General features: G+C 37.4%; 2 protein-coding genes across 2 annotated transcripts; one reads left to right on the forward strand and one right to left on the reverse strand.

Moving 5' to 3' along the window:
- Positions 1-316: 316 nt before the first annotated feature.
- On the reverse strand, positions 317-14534 carry LOC114365531 (juvenile hormone esterase-like). Its single transcript, XM_028322128.1, has 7 exons — positions 14459-14534; positions 13243-13403; positions 12595-12766; positions 8025-8163; positions 2013-2225; positions 738-1556; positions 317-483 (listed from the first exon to the last, which is right to left on the reverse strand). The coding sequence occupies exons 1-7, from the start codon at positions 14502-14504 to the stop codon at positions 321-323; spliced, it is 1713 nt and encodes a 570-aa protein (XP_028177929.1). The 5' UTR covers positions 14505-14534; the 3' UTR covers positions 317-320.
- Positions 14535-16293: 1759 nt separating this feature from the next.
- LOC114365535 (juvenile hormone esterase-like) lies at positions 16294-22130 on the forward strand. Its single transcript, XM_028322134.1, has 6 exons — positions 16294-16421; positions 16854-17020; positions 18152-18471; positions 19594-19806; positions 20151-20969; positions 21727-22130. Exons 1-6 carry the CDS (start codon positions 16376-16378, stop codon positions 21887-21889), a joined length of 1728 nt encoding a protein of 575 aa, XP_028177935.1. The 5' UTR covers positions 16294-16375; the 3' UTR covers positions 21890-22130.
- The last annotated feature ends 1362 nt before the right edge of the window (positions 22131-23492 follow it).

Here is a 23492-nt window from a genome sequence, read left to right on the forward strand (position 1 = left end):
GAGATAAATCTGTGTCTAATATATTGAACTCCAGTCAGTGTCTGCGCGATGCCAAAATACAAGGGCGTCCACGGAAGAACAGCTTCTTGACACGCCCTTACTCGTATGATCTTGTCAAGATAAATGCTTAGCGGTAGCATAATTGGCACAGTGTCTTGTTATTGTTTTATGTGTACTTACTGTGCCCATATGTGTAGTTTATCTATTTCTGAGATTGAATCGACTTTTGGGCGTTGTTTTGTAATACGGAAATTTTCTTGATGGACATGTAAAAAAAAAAACTCATGGAAAATTATATTCTACATATATTCAGCTACATTTCATACTCCAAGGGCGATTTTAAAGAGTCTGTTACAGTATTTGATGTTATCCTTCATGTATGGTGTTAGGGTTGTGAAGTTGTATTTAAAGGGCTTCTCTATGTGCTGGTACCTCAGGTCCTCTTGACAGGGAGGCCAGTCGCTCTCATTTACTGCTGGCGACCTGAAAGGAATATTTATATTCATCATCATCATTTCAGCCACAGGACGTCCACAGCTGAACATAGTCCTCCTCCAATACCGTTCACAAGAAATTCACTTTGAACGATATTTTTAGATTATGGACTATTGAAACACATAACACCAGCTTTCCGTTATTCAGTAAAAGTATAGTACTTAAAAATAGTGCCACCAAAATTAATGATAAGTTAGTTAATAATCTTGGAGTATAATAATGTATAGATAATATAACTTTACCCATTGATAACGAAGTTAGATATCATTGTAGTCATCCAGTCCTTCATTCGACTATCATCATCAGAATGCGCTAACTCATTCAACTTAGTCTGGGGCCCAAGGAAGGCGTTCAATCTGAAGAAATACGTGATATCTTCTAGATGAGCAGCTCCTGGATATGTCATATTAAATCTCAGCTTAAGAGGATGTTTCTTTGATTTATAATTGAACTGATAGAAATAGGTTTTAGCTGCCCCAGTCGCTAGCCTCTTTCGAGCTAGTCTTTGCGCTGGATACGTATAAGACAAGTCCGTTACTGAATTAAGGAATTTGATCAGAGTTATGTTCGTGTAGTTAAAGTATTTCGCCAGCTGTATAGTCGTCAGAACTGGTATCGTCTCCAAGTTAGCCGCCATCAGCAAGCTTAGAGGCAAAGTCAGCGCTGGCATCATCTTCAATTTTTCCGCCATGTGTACTTCCTTTAGCCGTGGATACAGAATGATTCCTTCGTTGCTACATAAGCCTATGATTGTAGGATACTCTTTTCCAGCGCCCTCATTCACTAGTTCTTCTGGCTCTTTCGGTAGGACGGTCGTGAAGCTTGGTTGTGGTGTTTCTATAATAGGGACAAATGCTACTACGCCCAATACGTCCAGAATAGCTTTCTGTCCATACAAAAGTCTCTCTAAAGGTGCTGCCACGAGATCGTCGTGGACCTTCTTTGGAGGCTGCAGAGGATTTATCCCAATGGCAATGAAGAAGATGGCGTTGACAATACTGGCATATTTTCGGGAGTAACTGAACATTCCGTAAGCAGATTGCCCACTCAGTGCTGCTACTCTGAAAGTAAATAATAATACTAGTTTGATTATGTACCTTCATAAGGAATAAGGAACAGCGAATCGAGGCTATACTTCAAGTCAAATTCTTCTTTGTTTTCCCAAGAATAGAAGAATTCTTGGGGTTTAATAACTGAGGTTACAAGACTGGTTACAGAAGATATTATAAGTTTTCTACAAGTGTTTGACAAGGCTCAAAGAGAGCTCTCGTGTGAATGCTAGCCAGTTGGCACCACTGTAGAGTAAAGTCTTGTAAATGTACTTTGTCTTTTTGCGAATCTGTCCTTATGCGAATCTGTCGTTATGCGAAAAAAGGTCCTGTTACTTGCCAGTGGTGTCAACTGCTTAGTACAAAAACGATAGCCCTCATTGAACCATTCGGATTCTGTATCCACTATTCTACCACAAAAGCTTCTTAAAAAAACTCAGCAGTTAGTTTTATAACAGCCTTACATACTGTTTAAATAGTCCTTTCGAGGCAGGTGAGACTGAGATCATATGGGCCAGCACACCACCAGCGCTCTGTCCAGCCAACGTCACTCTATCAGGGTCTCCTCCAAAATTCCTGATGTTTTTCTGGACCCACTTGAGGGCCGCGATGCAATCCCTTATCCCGTTGTTTCCGGGGATGTATTTGTTTCCCAGGCTGAGGAAGCCGAATACGTTGAGCCTGTAACATTGTATAGGTCTTGCAAACTATTTACAGTGCTCTGATGAACAAAAACAAGAATTGTTGATAGAAACATCTAAAGACGTAGACACGGACGTAGAATTGTCAAAATTATTAGAATTCACCCAGAATGGCTGGCCAGATAAAAACATACCAGATAACTTAAAACATTACTATAAATTCAGAGACATTATAACAATTGATCAACAACTCTTGTTCATGAATGATAGATTATTGGTTCCAACTTCTCTTATATTAAAACTCCTACATAAAATGCATGAAGGTCACCTAGGAATGACAAAAATGTAACAACTGGCTAGAACTTTGTATTATTGGCCCAATATTGATTCACACATAGAAGCATTGGTTAGGAAATGTATTATCTGTCAAACTTACCAGAATAACAACACTAAAGAACCTTTACTATCACATGAGGTACCTAAATTACCATTCTCAAAGATAGGCATTGACATTATGGACTTTAAAAAGAAGAGTTATTTGATAATCTATGACTATACCACGAAATGGCTAGATATAAAATTAATTAATAATAAATCTGCAAACACTATAATAAATGTATTGATAGATGTATTTGCTTGCTTTGGCATACCATCTGAAATTGTAGCAGATCACATTCCATTTGATTCCTTACAGTGTAAACAGTTTGCTAGTGAATGGGGTTTTAAATTCACATACTCTAGCCCAAGATATCCTCAATCAAATGGTATGGCTGAGCGTGGAGTACAGATAGCTAAAAAAATGTTAAAAAAGTGTAATGAAGATAAAACAGATTTTAGGATTTCCTTATTACAATATAGATCATCACCAGTATCAGGCACGCACTTCACACCTTCACAGTTGATGATGAACAGGAACTTAAAAACAAAGTTACCATCCACTTATAAGTACTTAATACCAAAGTTGAATGATAATGTAGAGACTGAGATGGCTAAGACTAACAATAGAAATATAAGAAACTATAATAGAAATGTAAAGGAAAAACCTAGCTTTAAGTTAAACCAAAAGATATGGTTTAAGAAAGATCCACAAAGTGACCAATGGTTACAAGGTATAGTGATATGTAACAATAATTATAGATCTTATGTAGTCAAGGATTGTAATGGATGTATTTATACTAGAACCTCATATCATATTCGCTCTCAATAATCTGATGGTACTGTTTTATGTATGAGTGTGCAGTTACAGAAATTATTCAGTTACTACAATGATAGGAACTTTTATGTATAAAGAAATATAAGTACATAGTGACAATATAATTAAGTAAACTTAAGTCTTAGTTTGTTTGTAAAACATACACAATGTTACATAGTATTCCATAAATAGTTAAAATTCTGATAAGTAGTATATGTTAAAGTATATAAATGTTTAAGTTTGTAGTTGCATAATATGTAACTATCTTTTTTTTTTATAATTTTTTTTGGAAAAGGGATATGATGTAATGGTTGGCAACACTGCGGCGGCCATATTTAATCTTATTGGAGAAAAAGCGAAGGACGGACGTTGTTGTACAAGTTGTGAAGTAATTAAGAAGAATAAAACCCCAAGTGTTAATAATAACTTCAGCATTTTATTTCAACATCAAACCTACATATAATACAGATGGTAATAAGGAATTCTGTAGCAACTTACGAGTAGCATTTGGGAAAATCAAAGTGTAAGCTAATGCCTACTCAAATTAATAGGTACTAAATATTGATCATCAGTCAAACCCAGATTTTCAGAAGTACTTATCGTAGTCCAAAAATCTACCTACGAAAGTACAACTTTTTGGAATTTCCATTTAGTTAGACCTTTAGAAACACATCACGAATACGTAATTTTTGCCACGCAAATAGAATACACAGGTTCGTACAGCGTCTTGGGACGTAATAATCACATTTTTGCAATTTCTCGGTGCTCTTACATAGGTATTACGATTAGGCATGGCAGATTTTATCGTCGTCTCGTATGTTTTATTCTGAATATTAGATTTTCCGCAGTTAACGAAAACCTAAGTGTGTGTTTTAATACGCGTGTATTTTAGAATTGAGAACCTCCTCCTTTTTTGAAGTCGGTTGAAAATGTATGCTCTTCTCTATGTATGACAGTATTACAGTGTTTATTTGCCATTAATTTGTATTTGGTAATTGTGTGATTTCAGTTTTATCAGTTTCGAATACGAGTAGGTATGACGTAATCTAAATTTCATAATCGGGAAATCTGCTACTTGTTATAAGAAAAAAAAATATTTTAACTTTGGCTATTCAATCCATCTCGTACTTATTGGACTAGAAATAACAAAATTTGCGTATACCCACGTACTAAGGTCGTTATCTTATCCGTATTATCGAAGGCTTTGGGGGATTGTAAGATTACGATTCTTTTTATAAACAATTAAGTCCAATATAATAATTCTACTAGTCCATATCTGTTCTTAGAATATAATATATGTATAAAGTAGGTACTCGTACCTCAAGTAATTGCTTAAACATAAACATTAGAATACGTTTATTTTTATTTAATGATCTGTTTCGATGAAGGAAAGGAGACTTCGTCTCGAATTAACAAGCTGTTTGGGATAAAATAAACGTTGTTTCAATGAAGTAAGTACCGATATCAAATCGCAATTGCATTTGTTTGCAATTTTTTATAATTAGGTACCTGTGACCTATCTTCAGAATTTGAGTAAAAAACAATTAATTATAAAATCATAATCGAACGAAAAAAACCTAAAAATAAATTGGTAATATCAATACTATTTTTTTATACTACACACTTGCAAATTTTTAAAGCCGATTTATTCATTAGCAACACGGCTATGAATTTTCCTATCACATACAATAGGTACTTGCTTAAGACCATCACCAAAGTATACTTAGGTACTATTAGAGGCCGGTAGATCTATTCTCATAAATAAAACACTGGATACTTAACTTTCACAGTATATTGCCTTATTTTAGATACAATTCATCACTTAGCACAAAAGCGCGCGGAGTCGTCTCCGCACGTCCCTCTATTCTGACGTTTGATGCCAGCGTGACATTGACGTATTGTCAATGTCACTATGACAGCATCTCATTGGCCACAACGATACCGTTATTATAACGTTTTAGATTTTTCATAATTAACAGTACCTACATTTATAGGTAGCCTAAAAAAGAGAATGACCATACAATTTGATCCAAAGGTACAATACAATCTGTTCAACGAAACTTACAAAATAATAATAAATTGTATTGCACAAATTACTAATAGTAAATATTATTAGCATCCATTAGCCCCTCGTACTAAGCTAAATATGTTTGTGTTACGAGTGGGTTCACCACAATAGTCGAGCGGCGGGGTTCGAACCCGCGTCCCTCAGATGTCGAGTCGGCCAGGCCGATCCCTTCACCGTTCGGCTATCGTGGCTTCACATTCGCACTTGACAATCATTTTGACACTTACCTATTTCTGAACTGTCCCAATTGTTGCAGGAGTGCTCTGTGTTTGTCTTCGACAAGCGCAATGCGGAAAAGCTGTACAAGCCGAAGTGTAAGAAGACCATGTTGGACCGTATCCGGGGCTGCATCAGCCAGCTGGAGAAGATGCGCCATCCGAAGATGCTGCAGATCATCCACTCTATAGAGGAAGGCCATAACACCATCGCGTTCGCCTCTGAACCTGTCCTGGCCAGCCTCCATAACATCTTGGCTTTCCATGTGAGTACCTACAATATGAAAAGTTTTGTTTGTACGCGCTAATCTCAAGATTTCAATAGCTAGGTCCGATTTTAAAAATATTTTTTGTGTTGGATAGCCCATTTAACGAGGAAGGCTGATTTTAAAGGCGACATGTCATCATTAAAATTCATAGGAGCAGAGTTTCAATTAATACGGAAAAAAAGTTTCTAAGAATATCACGCATCGCGATGCAAGCTTAGCTAGTTGCAATATGTGTTGCAAATAAACGAAATGTTGGTTGTGGTTCGATGGACCAGATCCATCGTCAAAAGCTAGTAGTTTCACTGGTAGGTATAAAAAAATAATGTAGGGTAGTACTTATTTGTGTACGCGTCATAAACTAGAGTCGACGTAAACGTCACACCCAAAGTAATAAAGACAAGTCAATGTTTCCTAACCCGAAGTCTTCAGAACAAAAGGATATTAGAATAAGTACACGTAAAATCATTTTCCAAGGCTGCATTAATCACAGTCTTTTTGCAAAAAAACGCTAATCGGAAAAATCTAGTCTCTAACTAAGTATAAAGAAGTTCATCAAAATTAGCGATGATAACGAAACCGCAACCTTAAGCATTTTATAGACGAATATCAAAAGTGTAGGACTTTTTTTAAATAGTCCTATCTCTCTCTCTAAGATTATAAGGTTGGGAAGCGCTGAAATGAGGCATAAACTTCTACACGATGTCAGTGGTACATAATACCCACTTACCACGTATGTGCTCGGGATAATCCCGAAGGCATAGCGCGTTTAATATGTGCATTATGAACAAAATGGCTTAGAAATTAATTGAGTTGTGTGCTTCATTCCCCGTCGCCTATCGACGCGCTAGGCTAAGAGACGTCGCTTATAACACAATCTTAGCTCCTTAAAGGCACCAATTTAAAAGCTGTTTATTTATAAAAGACATTACTTAGTTTTTAGTATTTTTAGTTATAATAATTTATTTTCATTTATGCGTGTTTGTCTTGTTAGCTGTCCAAAATAAATAAAATAAAAAAGCAATACTGTTCAAATAAAGTAGAATCGATACGTTTTAATTTTTACCCCAAACTCAATACGCATCAAAACATAAATGTGAAAATGGGAGTCAATTTCAATATTAAAAAGCGTGGGCCGACTTCAACGATAAAAGTATTGACATATAAATGGGCGCCAGTTCAGATAAACACACAACATTCTATTATCTTATTATTCTTATTTATAAATATTAAATTGGCCTTTTAACTCTGAGTAAACTTACATTGTTTTTAGGTTCCTCACAACCTAACGAAAAGCACCACATGAACAAAATAATAAATGAGTGTATTTCTTCTTCATGAGTGATCGTTTATAAATCTACCACTCGCAACATTTTATTAGCTAAAGATAAAGTAAAATTCACCAAACTAACCGAGTTCCATCTTAACGGTACTTCGTCCGAACCGGCCCTCGGACGGAGCATTCAGCCTATTTATTATGAAATTGCCCACCAGAATCCACTCAAAATTTCAGGCTAACGAACAATTGCGTTAATGGTCTATAGGGAAGAACATTAAATATTGATCACTATAGTTGCGACACTCAGTGATGTCACTTTTGACACTTTGGAAAGCAAAATACAACAATATCTTGCTTTGCTTTGCTTGCATTAACCACTTTCAATCAGATATTCAAACAATCATTTTAATCCTATTTGGTGAACGAAACATGTAACATTGATGTATGTATTTCTTATTTACATGCTCGTAGCTCTGTAACAAGAGAGAACTGACTGCCAAATAAAATTTTAAAAACGTTACATAAAAACATTTGGTAGGTATTTAACCTGACAAATGTTTTTTTTTTTGTATTAAGGAAACAAACTGCATGAGTTTATACATGTGAACTTAAAAAATAAAAACAGTACAGTGTGCCCATGAANAGACGTTGTTGTTGTATTGTACAAGTTAAGCAACCAAGTGCTAATAATAACTTCAGCATTTTATTTCAACATCAAACCTACATATAATACAATAGTAGCGTATTTTAGGGCCCTTAACTCTCTTTAGGGCACTTTTTGTAACGAAACGAACACCAAAAGGTGACTTGGATACGCACCTATAATTGATTGTGACAAGGATTATGTCTTTAGTCATCAGATACTCTGGGCCATAGAAATCCGGGTCCCCAGAGCCATAGTTTAATGATCCCCCATGGATCCAAAAGAAGACTGGCAGGAGTTGCTTGGTACTGCCAGCTGAAATAAGTAATACAACAATATTTATGTGCAATCCGGTCAATTTAACTGCGCACCTGGCTGGAATGCGACATCTCTCTCGCAGTCATCAGGTTACCTTCCCGCGTTCACCCCGTCCGTACCAGAGCATTGATGTGACGTCACGGCAACCAGGTGCGCAGTTAACTTGACCAGGTTATCTTCCACTGTATAGTATGTTTTTAAATAGGCAAAGATGAATGAGTAGGTCCCTGCGGTAGTGTTTTTGTTTCGTGAAAACTTCCGCGTTGTGTTCCGAGATGTGCTTTAGAATAAAATACCCATCAAAAACAATACTTGTCAAAAAAACCAAGTCTCGCAACTCAGTTGTTCTACGGTAAAAAGTTGTGAGATCCATGTAATACCAAGTCCAGGCCAGGAAATCTTTAACGTTTTACATAAATATATTGACTTGGCCATCGCATNCATTATTATAATAAGTACGCAAAAACAATGTGATCTTAATGATATTTTTGGTCGTTTCTATTTACTCGTATCACCCCACCCAATAATTAATTATTACCTCACTCTCACTCAGACGTGGATCTCTACATCCAAATCTGGAAGTTCAACCATCTTATTCACTTGTTCTTCATCATTGAGGATTTAATAGTTCTTAGATCCATGCTCATGCACTGTCACAGTAATTATTTGTCTACGAATAACTATTCACATGATGATTGATTTAGGAGCCCGTGTTTCGACGGCAGATCAATTATGATATTTTTTTTACTTCCGCCCTACCTGTAACTAATGCTGCCCTACCTCAAATTCGACCCTAGCTACGGCCCTGGTCGTTATAATCGGATTCTACTGTATCTAAATTCACACAGACAAAGCCTCTGACAGAAACCTGTATATGTACAGTTTGAGTTAAAGGTCTGATGTACATATTTACCTCAAGGATAAGCACAGTCTCGGTTCTAGTTAGAAAAATCTTACTGGGTGCCGGCGCAGGCCCATGCTAAGTAGCGCATACCTACAAAAAATGAGATGTTTCGAATTAATTCCAGAACGAATAAACACCATAAAGCACATTTAAATAGATTTCACCGTTCGTCCACGGGTTCTTTTGTCAGCGTTATTACATTTTTGATCGTTCCCATTAAATATTTACCGAAGCTTTTTCTAGAGAAGTAAATTGCGTTTTGCTCGTAGATACAGTTCTTATTATGTGTGATTATACATATTAGTAGTACCTAACTACCTAGTCGGCATAACTTATGATGATGATATATGGATGACATAGTGACAAACAATGTAACATTTTGTTAAATATTTTATTCACAACTTTTTATCGCAAAATCTCTTCAATGAATTTGAAAATAGCGGCGCTGCAGCGAGAATCGGGCAAATATTTTAATGTTAAGGTCGCATAGAGGATATATGTTCAAGTCACAAATTCTACTTGTGCTTTAATATAAGAGTGTCCCCCTTTACTCTGTGTAAGTTGCTATCACTCAATGTTAACTTGATAAATGTTTTCCAGCAACAGGTAATCTTTTAAACTGAAAAACATTAAATTGTTTTTCGATTGCTTCGCGATTCGAGATTGATTTACTATCTGATTCTCAGTATTGTTTGTTGAAAACTTATACATTTTTTATGGAGTGTCTTAATAGGGAATATGCAAGGTTTTTTTATTTCTCACATTTCAGTAGCCTTGACATTATCAAATCAATCAGTGCTTCTCTCAAACAAAAATTTCAAAAGATACCTAAGATCTCATGACGTTATTGGTCATGTTAAAACGACACGCAGAGTCCCATACAAGTTACTATGGGCGGGTCAGGCTCAGCTATTTCCATACGAAATTTAAACACTTGTAACTTTTTTATTTCCAGTCCGATTCCAATACCAGTTTTTCAGAAATTCTATGATTTAACTAAACTGTTTATTTAAACATAGGTAATTTATTAACTTTTAAAATCGATGCATATTATATTGTTGTTTCGATTTTCTTAAGTTACAGTAGTGCCATTGCTCAGTATTTACAATATGAACCACCTTATGCGTGTTTAAGGCTCTTATTTTATCTTATCTTGCCCAGCTCTAATCTTGTTTGGTTTTTAATAGTTTTATCATCTTTAACCCTAAAATTTTCTTTGTTGTGTCATTTCTGTTACATGTTCTATAAACCCTAAATCTGGGATAGACAATCTATAAAAGGATCGCGGGTCTCCGAGGATCAAAAGCTAGGTTACATAAGGGTCTCATTAAATTTATATTTAAATCAAACACATTTTGTTTGCTACTTCGAGCTAATAATAGGATACAGTCATTATCTATTCCGATGGTAAATAATACTAAATAAATAAATTCAGCTGTCGGTACTGTTGGTGAGTTCTGTGGAACCGCAGCATGTGCTTTCACATCAATTACATAAGTATAGCGGCCTGAATGGAAAATTTGCTGAACTAGTGCACCGAGTGAATGACCGTTAGTCGAATTGTACTATGCTTATTTCAGGTCCGTTCTGCTTCCCGCATTAGCATAGTCAGCCGTCGGTGGTGCGGTTTCGATTCGATTAGACAATCGGACGTCCCTATGGAAACGATACTGGACGCGGTCGCCCGCCTCACTGGTATAGGCTTAAGCCGTTCGATGGAGGAGCATCAGGTTATAGGCGTCACAGCATATTAGTTAGTTAATAGCGTGTTACGAGCCCACCGCAAATCGGGTTTGAATGAATGTGCAGCTATAAGCCGTACGAGACACGCTCTGCACTCCAGAAATATCCTTGCTAAATGGCAGTGTCGTAGGTTAGCGCTGGATGGGTGTTGTTTTATCATTATCATCATCATTTCAGCCATAGGACGTCCACTGCTAAACATAGGCCTCCCCCAATGATTTCCATGTTGATCGATTGGTAGCGACCTGCATCCAGCGTCTTCCTGTTATCTTTAAGATGTTGTCGGTCCACCTTGTGGGTGGACGTCCCATGGTGTTATTGTAAAGTTTGGTAGCCTGCTTATTTTCCGCGCTGATAAATTTATTGAAGTCTGTCAGATAGTGTTAGGAACAAAAGGATAAATTATTATTAGATCATGAAAGATAAATTGTAGTAATAAGGGAAGGCACTGAGCAAAGAAAAAGATGGTAAACGAGGCGTTTACGTTACGGTGCGGATAAGCGTGCGACAGTACGGAGTTTCATACAAAGAATACTGACCGCCTCGAGTTGATACGGTTACGATCCGTTTCCGGGTTGATAAGTATGCTTCGTGCTTAACCCGACGCAGTCGTCTCCACCTGTTCCCTTTTATTGTCACCTGAGCCCTCACTTTATAGCTTCATATTACTCACTTTGGCTTCGGAATTTTCAATCCTCCTGCGTTTAAAGCTAAAGCCCAAAGATTATACAGTGTGTCCGGGCATGTAGTGATCAAACTTTATGGGCCAAATCTAGGGACAATTTTATCGATAAAAATACTTCAAATTTGGGGCTTGACCCATTTATCGCAAAATTACAAGGATTTAAGTTTTTAATTTTTTGTTTTCACCTCTTCCTTCAAAAACAAGTGAAAGCGTGGGTAGCTTAACATTAATAAGCAAATATTTTATATCATGCGACAGCCAATAAAATTATCTATTAGCAAAAGTAGAAAACAGATGAAAGTTTCATACATTTTAAGAGAGTAAGAATGGATTTAATTAGGAAAAAACATGACTTTTTTCACTTCTTTTTCAGTTATTTTCCAACACAAGAAAAACCAGGTCGTTAAGGTATGTTTTATTTGCATTGTATTATTAGTATTTNCTGCTAGAAGTGCCTTAGAATTTTGATGATCGGTGAGTCAGTCAGTGAGTCAGTGAGTCAGTGAGTGACAAAATTAAGTAACTTTGACCCGTTATAATTCTTTAACTACTGGTTCAAATTGAATGAAATTTTAAACATACCGTGTCTTTACAATGCCTGCATAGCTAATGAAAATTCAGCCTTCTAGTTTTATCCACAACGAAGTTACAGGCGGTCGAAAATGGCCTGAATTGCTTCGAGAAAAGGATGGTACGGCCGTGCCGCTTTTCTGCTCGACTTGGTGGGGGCACTGCCGTGCCCCCAGATACATCGTAACATATGTACAGCTATATTATTACGTCACATGTCACCCGCCCTCACTGCGCTTCTTCCGTAAAAACCATTTAGTTAAGTAGGTATATGTCTGTACAAGAAATTAGCCAACGCCTGATGGTACAATATAGCTTTGGTGGTAAAAAACAAAATATTTGCTCTTTGTTTACTACACCACACAAGACAATACGTAATACGAGTAAGTACGTACGTACATAAATGGTTATAGGAGCTGGTACTGTTATACTTGTGCAGACTTTAAATGCGGTTTTTAATACAAAATGTCGTACGGGCACAAGCCCCGCTCAACCCACATATCAATATAAATATACCTTAACTTACTTCTGACATCAGGAAAGAACTGGTAAGGCACGTGAATGTTGATCCGAATGCAGTCTTCGCCCATGGACCTGGGTGCCATGAGCGGGCCGAAGAAGATGTCCACTTGTGGGCAGATGGGGCCTGTTTCTGTCGCGTTGAAAACTCCATGAAAAGGCTCGGCTGGTCGCAGTTCCTGAAGAAAATTACAATTTTGTACAAAGAAGAAATACAAAGACTTATGGACTGACGATGTAACGAACTTTGGTGGGTCAACTAGCTGCCATTGGAAACAAAATTAATTTTAGAAAAGTAATAAATCTTTGTGAAAATCCTTGGGGGAGGCCTTTGTCCAGCCCTGGACGTCTTTCGGCTGAAACGAACGAACGAAAGTAATAAATCAGAAATAATGGTTAGTAGCGTCTTGTAGACGGTCAGTGTCCCGAACTCCCAATTATCTCCCTTTCAACAATTTGCGAGAGAAAATTTAGCGAGTCAATGTCTATCAAAATCAAATCCTGCTCACGATATTGATTTAGATTAATGGGATCATCAAATCTTTACGAAACGTGCATCCGTAAATTCTAGGAATTTCCAAATTCGACGCAATACTCGCACTGCCCGAATACGCCCCGCTTATTCCCCAAAAAATTATCAGCTTTAGTTGAATACCTTGAATCTAAGTCTCCCAAGAGGCTGCTTGGCGTAAGGGATCCCTCTGAAGCTGGCGTAGTCCTCCCCATTGGTGGCCTTCCTCCTCCTCCCACACACAAGCCCCTGCTCGGTCCTCGTGGCCACCTCACAGCTGGATACATCCAAATCGCAGAGGCACGCTACAAAGATTTGTGAGTCAAGCATCATCAGCATATTTTTTGATTGTAATCAAATCAAAGTTTCTTGGTACCTACTAACACTCCCAAGCCGCTTTCGGCTACGGTAACTTCGACATAATTCCTTTAGTCCGCAATAAGAGGGCTACGCTGGGCTGCCCTATCATGTGCCCTCACATGGCTACAGTAGCCAATCTTGTTGGTAAACGTGCGCGAACAACGTCGACACGTTAGGACACCGCTGATGTAGTTGTAGGTGATAACCGCTGCTGGTCTGGCTTTAAGGTACTCGTACCTACTACAATAGTACTTACCAATCGTCTAATCTCTAAAGAAAAATATGAGACTAAAAATAGTTTTGCCTTTACATGTCTCATAATATTTTTGTCGTACCAGATGCAGAGCGCCAATAATATTTGAAAAGAAGAATAAAAGATGCCTTTACATGTCTGACAGTCTTTTTACTATTTTTGCTCAACTGACTCCAATATTTCGACTGTTTGAGACCAACATTTAGCAAGCGCTGAGAAAAAGCGCCGCAACAAACTCAGTCAACACTGTCTGCCAGTTGAAATAAATAAGAAATAACAATACCCGCCCACAAATAAACTATAACCTTAGGAAGTATGTACTTTAGCAATTACTATAAAAACGGGACTATTCCCACCTTTCGTTCCCACCGCTGCAACTACTGTGTAGCCAGGATCTACAGCTTGACCGCCAATAAAAACCCAACCAGTGAAGGTCAAGTTTGTCCCGGGGGAAAGATAAACTGTCATTGGACCCGCAACGAAATTAATCATAAGAACATAGGAGTTCGAAGTTAAGATAAATCGTCCCATTAATCTCTCGAGCTAACCTAGTAAATATGCATGCAGTTAGAAATTGGGTTATTTTACCCTATCTTGGTAAAAAATATTTAAAAAAGCTTTTTAAGCCAAACTTTTTCGAATATAAAATGGTAGTTAAATAATAAAAAAAAATAAAAAAATGGAATTCACACAAAATGCTGTGCAAAATCTAATTCTATACTTAAATAAAAGCTTGTAAAAACTTACTCGCACAATAAAGAACTGCAAACACAATCACTCTGAACGTATTCATAATAAATCTTTACTCGTAAATGAAAATCATGAATATTTGAGCTGGGTAACGATTTTAATAAAAAAAAGGCGAGGTTCCATGTTATTTTGCAAACTCTTTGTTCTTTGTTTGCCTTTATTCTTTCAGAGTTCCGTAGTCAACAAAGAAACCTATTACCTACTTAGTTTTTTATTCTGTTTTGTTTAAAGACTTGATGCTAGAAAAATGTTTATAGAACAAGTTCAAAACCAAGCAGAAAATGATGCTCCCACTGGAAATCGAACCTGAACCCGGAGACCTAACCACTAGACCATAGATACAGTCATCATCATCATTTTCAGGGTAAGGCAGTAATGCTTATCGTAAACCTCCAAAAGAACCCTCGATTTGCCACTGTGTTACTATTGCGATTTTTTATGAGGTCGTCGGTCCATTAAGTATTGTCCTATGCTACGTTGGCCGAGTCGTTACATTTTCCTTTTTCACCGACTTCAAAAAATGAAGAGGTTCTTAATCTATAATATATAAAGCTTGGACATTTTACACTGCGCTTCTAGTCCCAAACTAAGCAAAGCTTGTACTATGGGTACTAGACAACGGATATAAACATACTTAAATACTTTTTTTTTGTAAATACATACTTATCTTTATCTATATATATAAAAGAAAGTCGTGTTAGTTACTTCGCTTATAACTCAAGAACGGCTGAACCGATTTAGCTGAAAATTGGCAGGGAGGTAGTTTAGAGCCAGGAGAAGGACATAGGATACTTTTTATCCCGTTCGAAATTAAAAAAAAGTCTGCTTATTTATTGCCATTAAGGCGGAACAAAGTTCGCCGGGTTAGCTAGTTATACATAGAAAACACCCAGTCCAATTCAAACAAATATGTTCATGCACACAAATGTTTGTAATGTGCGGGAATCGAACCCGATACCTCCGGAATAGTAGTCCGTTTCGAACCACTGCACCAAACGGCCGAATTGTTTTTTATGTTTTTATCATCAGTACCCTGACATTTTAGCGAACTCAGTTTTTTTTTGGTTTTACGGAACTACCTACTTGACACTTGACTTTAGCAAAAAATTCACTCTCGTCTCAAACTAAAAAATAAACAGCACTTAAATGTTGAATGACAAGGTGTCGTTCTTCTTCTTTTCGTGTCGAAAACAAACTTACACAGTGTCAGCCCAAAACTCCGCCACAAGGTGTCGTTAGGGCGTTAGGACGGTCAGTCACTGTTTCATACAGTTTGTAGTACAAACTTTGTACTTTGGTGCAATATAGTTATGCAAACTGCAAAAAAAGCTGTCAAGTGCGAGTCAGACTCGCGTACAAAGGGTTCTACAAACCCTGTATGTTATGTAATGTACTTTTGTAATGAAATAAAATATTTTGTATTGTATTGTATTGTAGTTTTGAACAGCAATGCCAGACTCAAGTGTGACTCAGTGATAGTACCACCTACACATGAAAGTAAAGCCGCCCCGAGAGTGCGGAGGAAAAAATGAGTGATAACTCGCCCTCGTAATAATACCATAATTTCCTGATTCCATGGATTTTTCCATGAACATTCAAGATACTTTTTTTTCTTTTTTTACCCGGCATGCGTTGGTTTGACTGAAGCTTGAACGTACAAGCAGGTAGTCCTAGCTTAGAACGTATAAAAGGATATATTTAATATTCTACTCGTGTATTAAAAACAATTTTAACGTCACATCTCAGCGCGTCATTCTGGTTTTTTAAGTTTGCAAAAACTGTAAAAATAATGCAAAAAATGCTACATTGAACACCAAATAAAAAATTAAAAACATAGTATGAGTGAATACTCATTGAAAAGTAAATTCAGCGAACAATACATTTGTTCAGACTAAAGTTTAGACTCCTTTTAACATGTCTACACCTAAAGTATTAATTTTAGCATTGTTATATTTTGCAGGTAAGTTATTTCAATGTATTATTATACTTTTAAGTAATAATGTGATAAATTCACCATATCAAAATTTTTAACAAATTCCAATCGGGACCTTATAAGGACTTGGCGTTTCTACTAGGTGCTGGACGCATTTTTGGAGAGATGTAGTTTATTCTGTAACATTTATTATTCATACCGTTTGATAAAACTCGTGAAGCACCTTCAGGATCAGTATACAGTAAACAGTTTTTCGATATCTTGTAATAGTTTACAATATTGGAGCGAAATCAAAATCGTTTCCACCCTATTATATTTAGAAACGTACGTGGTTAATATCATTTTTCTACGTTTCTTACGTCTATACATAAATATCGTTGTAAATATTGTTTTTAGTATGCCTTGTTGGTTGTCCTATAAAACAAATAATAATTATGACTTAATTTATTTTCACCACAGCAAACACAGTCTGCGCCGATCCGGACCTATCTGGTTGTGAGGTAGCCGTAAAGATAGAACAGGGGCACGTGTGTGGAAGGAGGAGGAGGGCCACCAATGGGGAGGACTACGCTAGCTTCAGAGGGATCCCCTACGCCAAGCAGCCTCTTGGGGAACTACGGTTCAAGGTATGGTAACGTAACTCATATTCTATTACAAGCTTTTTATTACTTTCACATGTCTGGTGTCTGTCGTCAAATCTTGCAACTTAAAATTGACCCTCTTCCCGGTTTCCTATTGAGCTGAAATTTTGCATACATGTGTAAGTTCGATGACAATGCAATATTATGGTACCATTGAGCTGGTCTGATGATGGAGTCGGGAGGTGGCCATAGGAACTCCTAAACAAAACGGCGGAAACTCATCGAATTTGGGTTCGTTGGATTTGTCTTTTCGAGCACTTTAGTGTTAGATAACGTCCAGGGTCCTGAGATTAAGATATAACTAAAAAGTGTAAAATAAAATTATAATAAAAATAAACTTTTTTAAAAACAAGCTTTTATTCTGAATTTCGAATCATGCGCGATACAAACTTTCGAAACAGACACACAGACATTTTTTTTATGTAAGTAAACTTTCCTGCGGCCAATGGGGTAGCAAGGTTCTGGAGCGGAGGCCACGTACCGGAAAGTGCAGCGTAGGACGTCCACCCACAAGGTGGACCGACGAACTCGTAAAGGTAGCAGGAAGGTGCTGGATGCAGGCAGCCAGGCAGCAGCATGATGATGATGATGAAACTTTCGAGACAATAATATGAGCTAGTGCTGACAAGAAGCAGCGCAAGAAACTCAGTCAAAGTAATCAGCGTCTTTTCCCAAATTTTAAAATATTATATTAATGGTGTGAGCTAGGCACTTTTATCTATTGAATATCCATGTTAGTTATCTAACTTTTAGCCCTATATGTACTGGTAAAATGCTCATTCTTATTTATTAACGTTCCATCCGTGGTCACGTGGACAGATTTAAATTTCAATAAAACCCAACAGTTTGAATGATTCTGGGGGAATCTCGAAAAAATCATTTATTTATTTATTTATTTATTTATTAACACCAACAAGACATACACCATTTTAGACAATATTATACATGCTTATATAATAGGTTAAGTGCTATCTTAATTATAGGCGTTACACAAAATCATATTTTGATCTTCTCTTAAATTTTTCTCAGTATCTTCGTTCTGCAGATCAATATAAGAAGATCGAGCTTGTTGAATAACGATAGGCGTGATGATGATCAACTAACCAATATTTTCAGGAGCTGCAACCGGCCGAGCATTTTACTGGTGTCTTCAATGCAACAGAATCTGGACCAATCTGCCCACAGTTGGACATGTTCTACGCGCCTATAGGCCTTGTTCCCGATCCATCCGAGTTCGCTGGAGAAGACTGCATCAGGATCAACGTGCATGTGCCATATAAGTTCCTTCCAGACCGTTTGGGAGTCACCAAGCGTCTTCTCCCAGTTCTTTTATGGATACACGGAGGATCTTTCTCTTATGGTTCAGGAAACGCGGAGTTATATGGACCTGAATACCTCATGACCAAGGAGGTTATACTGGTCACATTCAATTACAGGTATTTTGGAATATTTCTGTTTTATCATCATCATCATCATTTTAGACGTCCACTGCTGAAAATAGGCCTCATCCAATGATTTCCTTAATGAGCGATTGGTAGCGGCTGGCTTCCAGCGCCTTCCTGCGAGGCGCTTTATGAGGTTAGCTATACAGGGTGGAATTTTGTAATGCCACCTGGAGGGAAAGTACTGTTAATACTGTAGATAGAAAATTTTACTGAAAGAAAACATTCCTTTATTTTTGAAAATAATAATTAACTTTTTAAAAAAATAAAACCGATTTCAAATTCGTGAACACAAAAAAAACTAAAAATTGCGTATAAAAAAGTTCATCCCCAATTTTCCACCCTTGGGGGTGAAATATTTTCTTCAAATTCGCATGAAACCACCCTTTTGATTCCTATTCAACAAAAAAATAATCGTTCAAATTGATTTATAATCGGCGGAGATATTGCGTATAAAAAAGTCATCCCCAATTTTCCACCCTTGGGGGTTGTTTTTTCTATTATTAAATTTAAATCGGACCACCCTTGAGGTATTACCTATACGCCGAAAAAAGATTTGTTCAAATCGGTTCATAATTGGCGGAGTTATCGCGTAACAAACATAGAAAAAAAAAAACATACGGGTCGAATTGAGAACCTCCTCCTTTTTTTTGAAGTCGGTTGAAAAGAACTGCATTCATAGATTTACGAAAATTTTTCGAAAATTTGCTACCATACCATACAATTTTCTCCTACATAATTAAAATAATTTAAGATTTCATGGTTTTCCTTTCATTTGATTTGTCAAAATTGTTAGAGAGATTTCATCCTTATATTTAACCCTAACGATCGATGAAATAAAAATACAGGGTGTAATTTTTAACAGATTTTAGTTGGTTCGATTCCCGGGTGTGGCAAGCAAATTTTTGGAAACCTTTTAATGCAGTTCTATTTCTTTTCAAAAATAAAGGAATGTTTTCTTTGGGAAAAATTTTCTATCTACCATATTAAGAGTACTTTCCCTCCAGGTGGCATTACAAAATTCCACCCTGTATATACTAAATACATTCTAAGTTCTACCTCATTGTTACTCATCTTTGGCTGCTGCTGAGGCTGATATTTTTACTCGTATTCCAGAATTCACGCTTTGGGATTCCTCAGCATGGATGACGAGTACATCCCTGGCAATAACGGGCTAAGGGATTGTATTACCGCCATGAAGTGGGTGCAGAGGAATATTAAGTTCTTCGGAGGTGACCCTGGAAGAGTGACGTTGGCGGGGCAGAGCGCCGGCGGGGTGTTGGCTCATTTGCTCTCCATCTCGCCAGCTACTAAAGGATTATTTCACCAGTGAGCTTCTTTTAACTTATTTTACTCACTTCGAACTCCACCTATGTTTCTCTGATTAATTCGTTGCGGGTCCAATAACAGTTAACTTTCTCCCGGGCAAACTTGACCTTAACTGGTTGGGTTTTTATTGGCGGTCAAGCTGTAGATCCTGGCTACACAGGAGTTACAGGGGGGAACGAGATGTGGGAATAGTCCCGTGATATTTTTACTCAATATGTTTATCATTATTTAGTTAGACATGAAAATAAATGTTGTGTAATATATTATGAAAATTATCTAGAGTTCCAAACCAAAAAATGCAATAGGGACAATGAGGTGTTTATTGGAAAATTTTCAATTTTCAGGGTAATAGGACTAAGTGGAAATTCTCTCACTTCCTTCTACACGTACTCTCCGATCTTAGCGAAAATACTCAATGTAATATTCTTCATTGCTGTTGGAATCAACCCCTTTGGACACCCGAAGAATATCCACGACGAACTCGTAGCGACTCCTATGGAAACACTCCTGAAGGGGAACAAAGTGATATTAGATCTTACTGGTCTAGTGTCCTTTGCCCCTGTCATTGAGACGAAGCAACCTGGCTTCACGACTGTTATACCGAAAGACCCTGAAGAACTCCTGAACGAAGGCGCTGGTAAGGAATACCCGATGGTTATAGGGTTCACAAGCAATGAGGGAATGAGTTTGAGGAGGAGGTTGCAAGAGGTGCGAATGGAAACGACGTTACGCCTGGCTCCTGCGTTGGCATTGCCACAGAATTTGATATTCCCAAAATATACTTTCTTGGTGCCGGTGCTGACGATCAAGCATTTGGCAGAATACTTCAGCGTGATATGGATAACTATGGACAATTTCGTGGTGTCAGCGACCGAGTCTTATTATATGTATCCAGCTCAAAGGCTGACGCAGAAAAGACTTAGAACGGGGGCTGCTGATACATTTTTATACCAGTTCGCGTATCCAGGTGAAAACAGCCCAATTAAGATTGGGTTGAATACGACGTTCCCAGGAGCATCTCATGGGGAGGATATGGCGTATTTCTTCAGATTCAACCACTTCCTTGGTCCTCAGACTGAGGATGACGAGTTGGCGCCGACTACTGACGATAATGGGATGAAAGCCTGGATGACTAACTTCATATCTAACTTCGTAAAATCCGGGTAACTAATTATTTGTTATTATAGGTACTAGAATTAATGCATCGTCATCTCTATCAAATTGTAATCAAATCCAACCTATTCTTTTCAAGTTTCTTCATGACCCAGTTCGATAAATAAGTATTGTAAGTAATCCGCGATTCTGGTAACTACATATTACCCAGAGGAGGTGCTGACTGACCGCACAAATTACCTTATTGCGGATCATCTGCCAATATCCTCAGGATGCTGTTGACTGGGTTCAAAACTTCAAATCAAAAATCAAAATCAAAAATATTTTATTCAATTTAAACCAGTATTTTGGCTCTTATGAACGTCAAAAATAAAAAGGGGTAGCCCTTAACCACTTTACTTTACATGTCTTAGGTTCATAAGTGATATTAAGTTCATAAGTGATGCCATTTTTTTCTTTACGGGGACCAGAAAGCTATCTATTCTTGCCCTCGCAAACATCTCAGGTGTACTGCAAAAGCGAGGGAGCCCCAACTTAATCCTGAACACTCATATTGGATACGAAAGAGTATTTAGCGATCTCTGGTTCAATCCACCTATAGACCGCCCGTGTACAGATTCTGACAGTATTTTTTTATGCATAACAAGGTAGGTAGGTATTTGACCGCAATCGCATGCAGTCTAGGATGGTACATATCTGCCCTGTAAGTACCTATTCACTCTCGCCTTGAATAGGCCCGGATTACAGTGATTCTGATTGCCTATTGTCGCTTCTAGATTAATATTATTTAAGTATGTATTGTTCCAGATCACCAACAGAAAACATAGATGACTGGCCTCCCAGCCAGGAAGACCTGAAGTTCCAAAACATAGAGAAGCCCTTCGTGTACGATTACATTCCTCCCACTCCATACATGGAAAAAAGATTGGAATACTTTACTGCATTGTATAAGCTAGGCTTTTGGGAATAAACATTATTATATGTATAGTTAGTATGTAGATAGGATAATATTACACTTATTGTTGATGGCCCTTATCTGTAAAATTTGCATTTTGTATGGAGAATTTAACGAAAATGTTTACTAACAACTAAATACTAACATTTTTGCAAAACTAGCAAGAAGCCCGAAGTCTGTAAAAAAACGCGAATCCAGCACGCGGCCATATTATCAAGTGGTCTCATAAGGTCAATATTATGAGTGGACTACTTAGATAATGAAATATACTAAGTACTTATATCAAAAATAATGTTATTAAATGTAGGTATTGTTGTGAAAATAAAATAATAATTATTGTGAAAACCTTAATTATGTTTTTTGTTTCAAATTGTGGTTTTCACGGGTATTGCGCAAATGCATTGACATTTTAATAAATACATAAATATATTATTTTTATTTATTAACGCGTCCTTGCTACAATGTTTGCAAGCGACACGTCTTCAAAAATTACGAGCCACTCTGGAATCGTCTTCAGTAATTGAACGTTTATAATAATCGGATAAGGATTGAGAAAAAATCAAATAAAAATTTGGCATACTTATGTAAGTACGATGACAATGCAATGTTATAGTACCATTGAGCTGGTCTGATGATGGAGTCAGGACTTGGCCATAGGAACTCCTAAACGAAACGGCGGAACCTCATCGAGTTTGGGTTCGTTGGATTTGTCTTTTCGAGCACTTTAGTGCTAGATTATCTCCAGGGCTCTGAGATTGAGATACAACTAAAGTGCAAAATAAAATTATAATAAAAAAAAACTTTTTTAAAAACAAGCTTTGTTCTGAAATGCAGTTGTACTAAAATGAAAAAAATAATTGTATGCTAGGTTTAAATTAATAATTTCGAAAGCTTGTAGCGCAAACAGAAAAGAAGAGGAATAAATTCCATGCGAAATGTTGTTTACATGTCTCGATCAATTTCCTCTATAAAGAAAAATAATCACGTCCATATTCACAAACGAAAGCAGCAAATCGAACGCACAGAGTTTAATAGAGCTCTGTGATTGGTTCGTGTGTTACCCTGTGCGTCCACGCGCACTGTGAGACCTCATAGTAATGTTTGTGAATACGGGTGTGGATTATCTTTTGTGTTATTTCCTTGTTCCTTCCTTCGTTCGTTCGTTCGTTTCAGCCGAAAGACGTCCACTGCTGGACAAAGGCAAGGATTTCCACGAAGACCGATCATGCGCCGCTCGCATCCAGGCACCTCCCGCGACCTTCGCCAGATCGTCGCTCCACCTAGTGGGAGGCCTGCCCACGCTACGTCTTTCGACTCGTGGTCGCCACTCAAGAACTTTCCTGCCCCAGCGGCCATCAGCTCTACGAGCTATGTGCCCCGCCCACTGCCACTTTATTTTAGCGATTCAGCGGGCTAAAAACTTGTTCCTTCCTAAAAACCCTCAATTTTTTTTTTCAATATTGGTTCACTTTTGGGATATGAGTGTCCTTAAACAAAAATATTGCAAATGACCATTTAATTCTCTATTTTAATGTTATTTTTAAGTTTTTGCAACGCCTTCACTGGGCGTCACATGTTCAATATTATGTTCCTGTCAACCCTTACCCATGTGACATGC

The sequence above is a fragment of the Ostrinia furnacalis genome, unplaced genomic scaffold (assembly GCF_004193835.3).
Source record: "Ostrinia furnacalis isolate ACB-3 unplaced genomic scaffold, ASM419383v2 OfSCF7596, whole genome shotgun sequence".
Lineage (NCBI taxonomy): Eukaryota > Metazoa > Arthropoda > Insecta > Lepidoptera > Crambidae > Ostrinia > Ostrinia furnacalis.

What these genes read in the sequence shown, in the direction of transcription:
- LOC114365531 (XM_028322128.1), bottom strand. Translation starts at nt 14,504, where the DNA reads ATGAATACGTTCAGAGTGATTGTGTTTGCAGTTCTTTATTGTGCGA. An exon ending in TTGGGAGACTTAGATTCAAG is followed by an intron (nt 12,767 to 13,242) that starts GTATTCAACTAA and finishes AATTTTCTTCAG; the next exon opens with GAACTGCGACCAGCCGAGCC. An exon ending in TCGAAAGGACTATTTAAACA is followed by an intron (nt 1,557 to 2,012) that starts GTATGTAAGGCT and finishes ATTTACTTTCAG; the next exon opens with AGTAGCAGCACTGAGTGGGC.
- LOC114365535 (XM_028322134.1), top strand. Translation starts at nt 16,376, where the DNA reads ATGTCTACACCTAAAGTATTAATTTTAGCATTGTTATATTTTGCAG. An exon ending in TTGGGGAACTACGGTTCAAG is followed by an intron (nt 17,021 to 18,151) that starts GTATGGTAACGT and finishes CAATATTTTCAG; the next exon opens with GAGCTGCAACCGGCCGAGCA. An exon ending in TCTAACTTCGTAAAATCCGG is followed by an intron (nt 20,970 to 21,726) that starts GTAACTAATTAT and finishes GTATTGTTCCAG; the next exon opens with ATCACCAACAGAAAACATAG.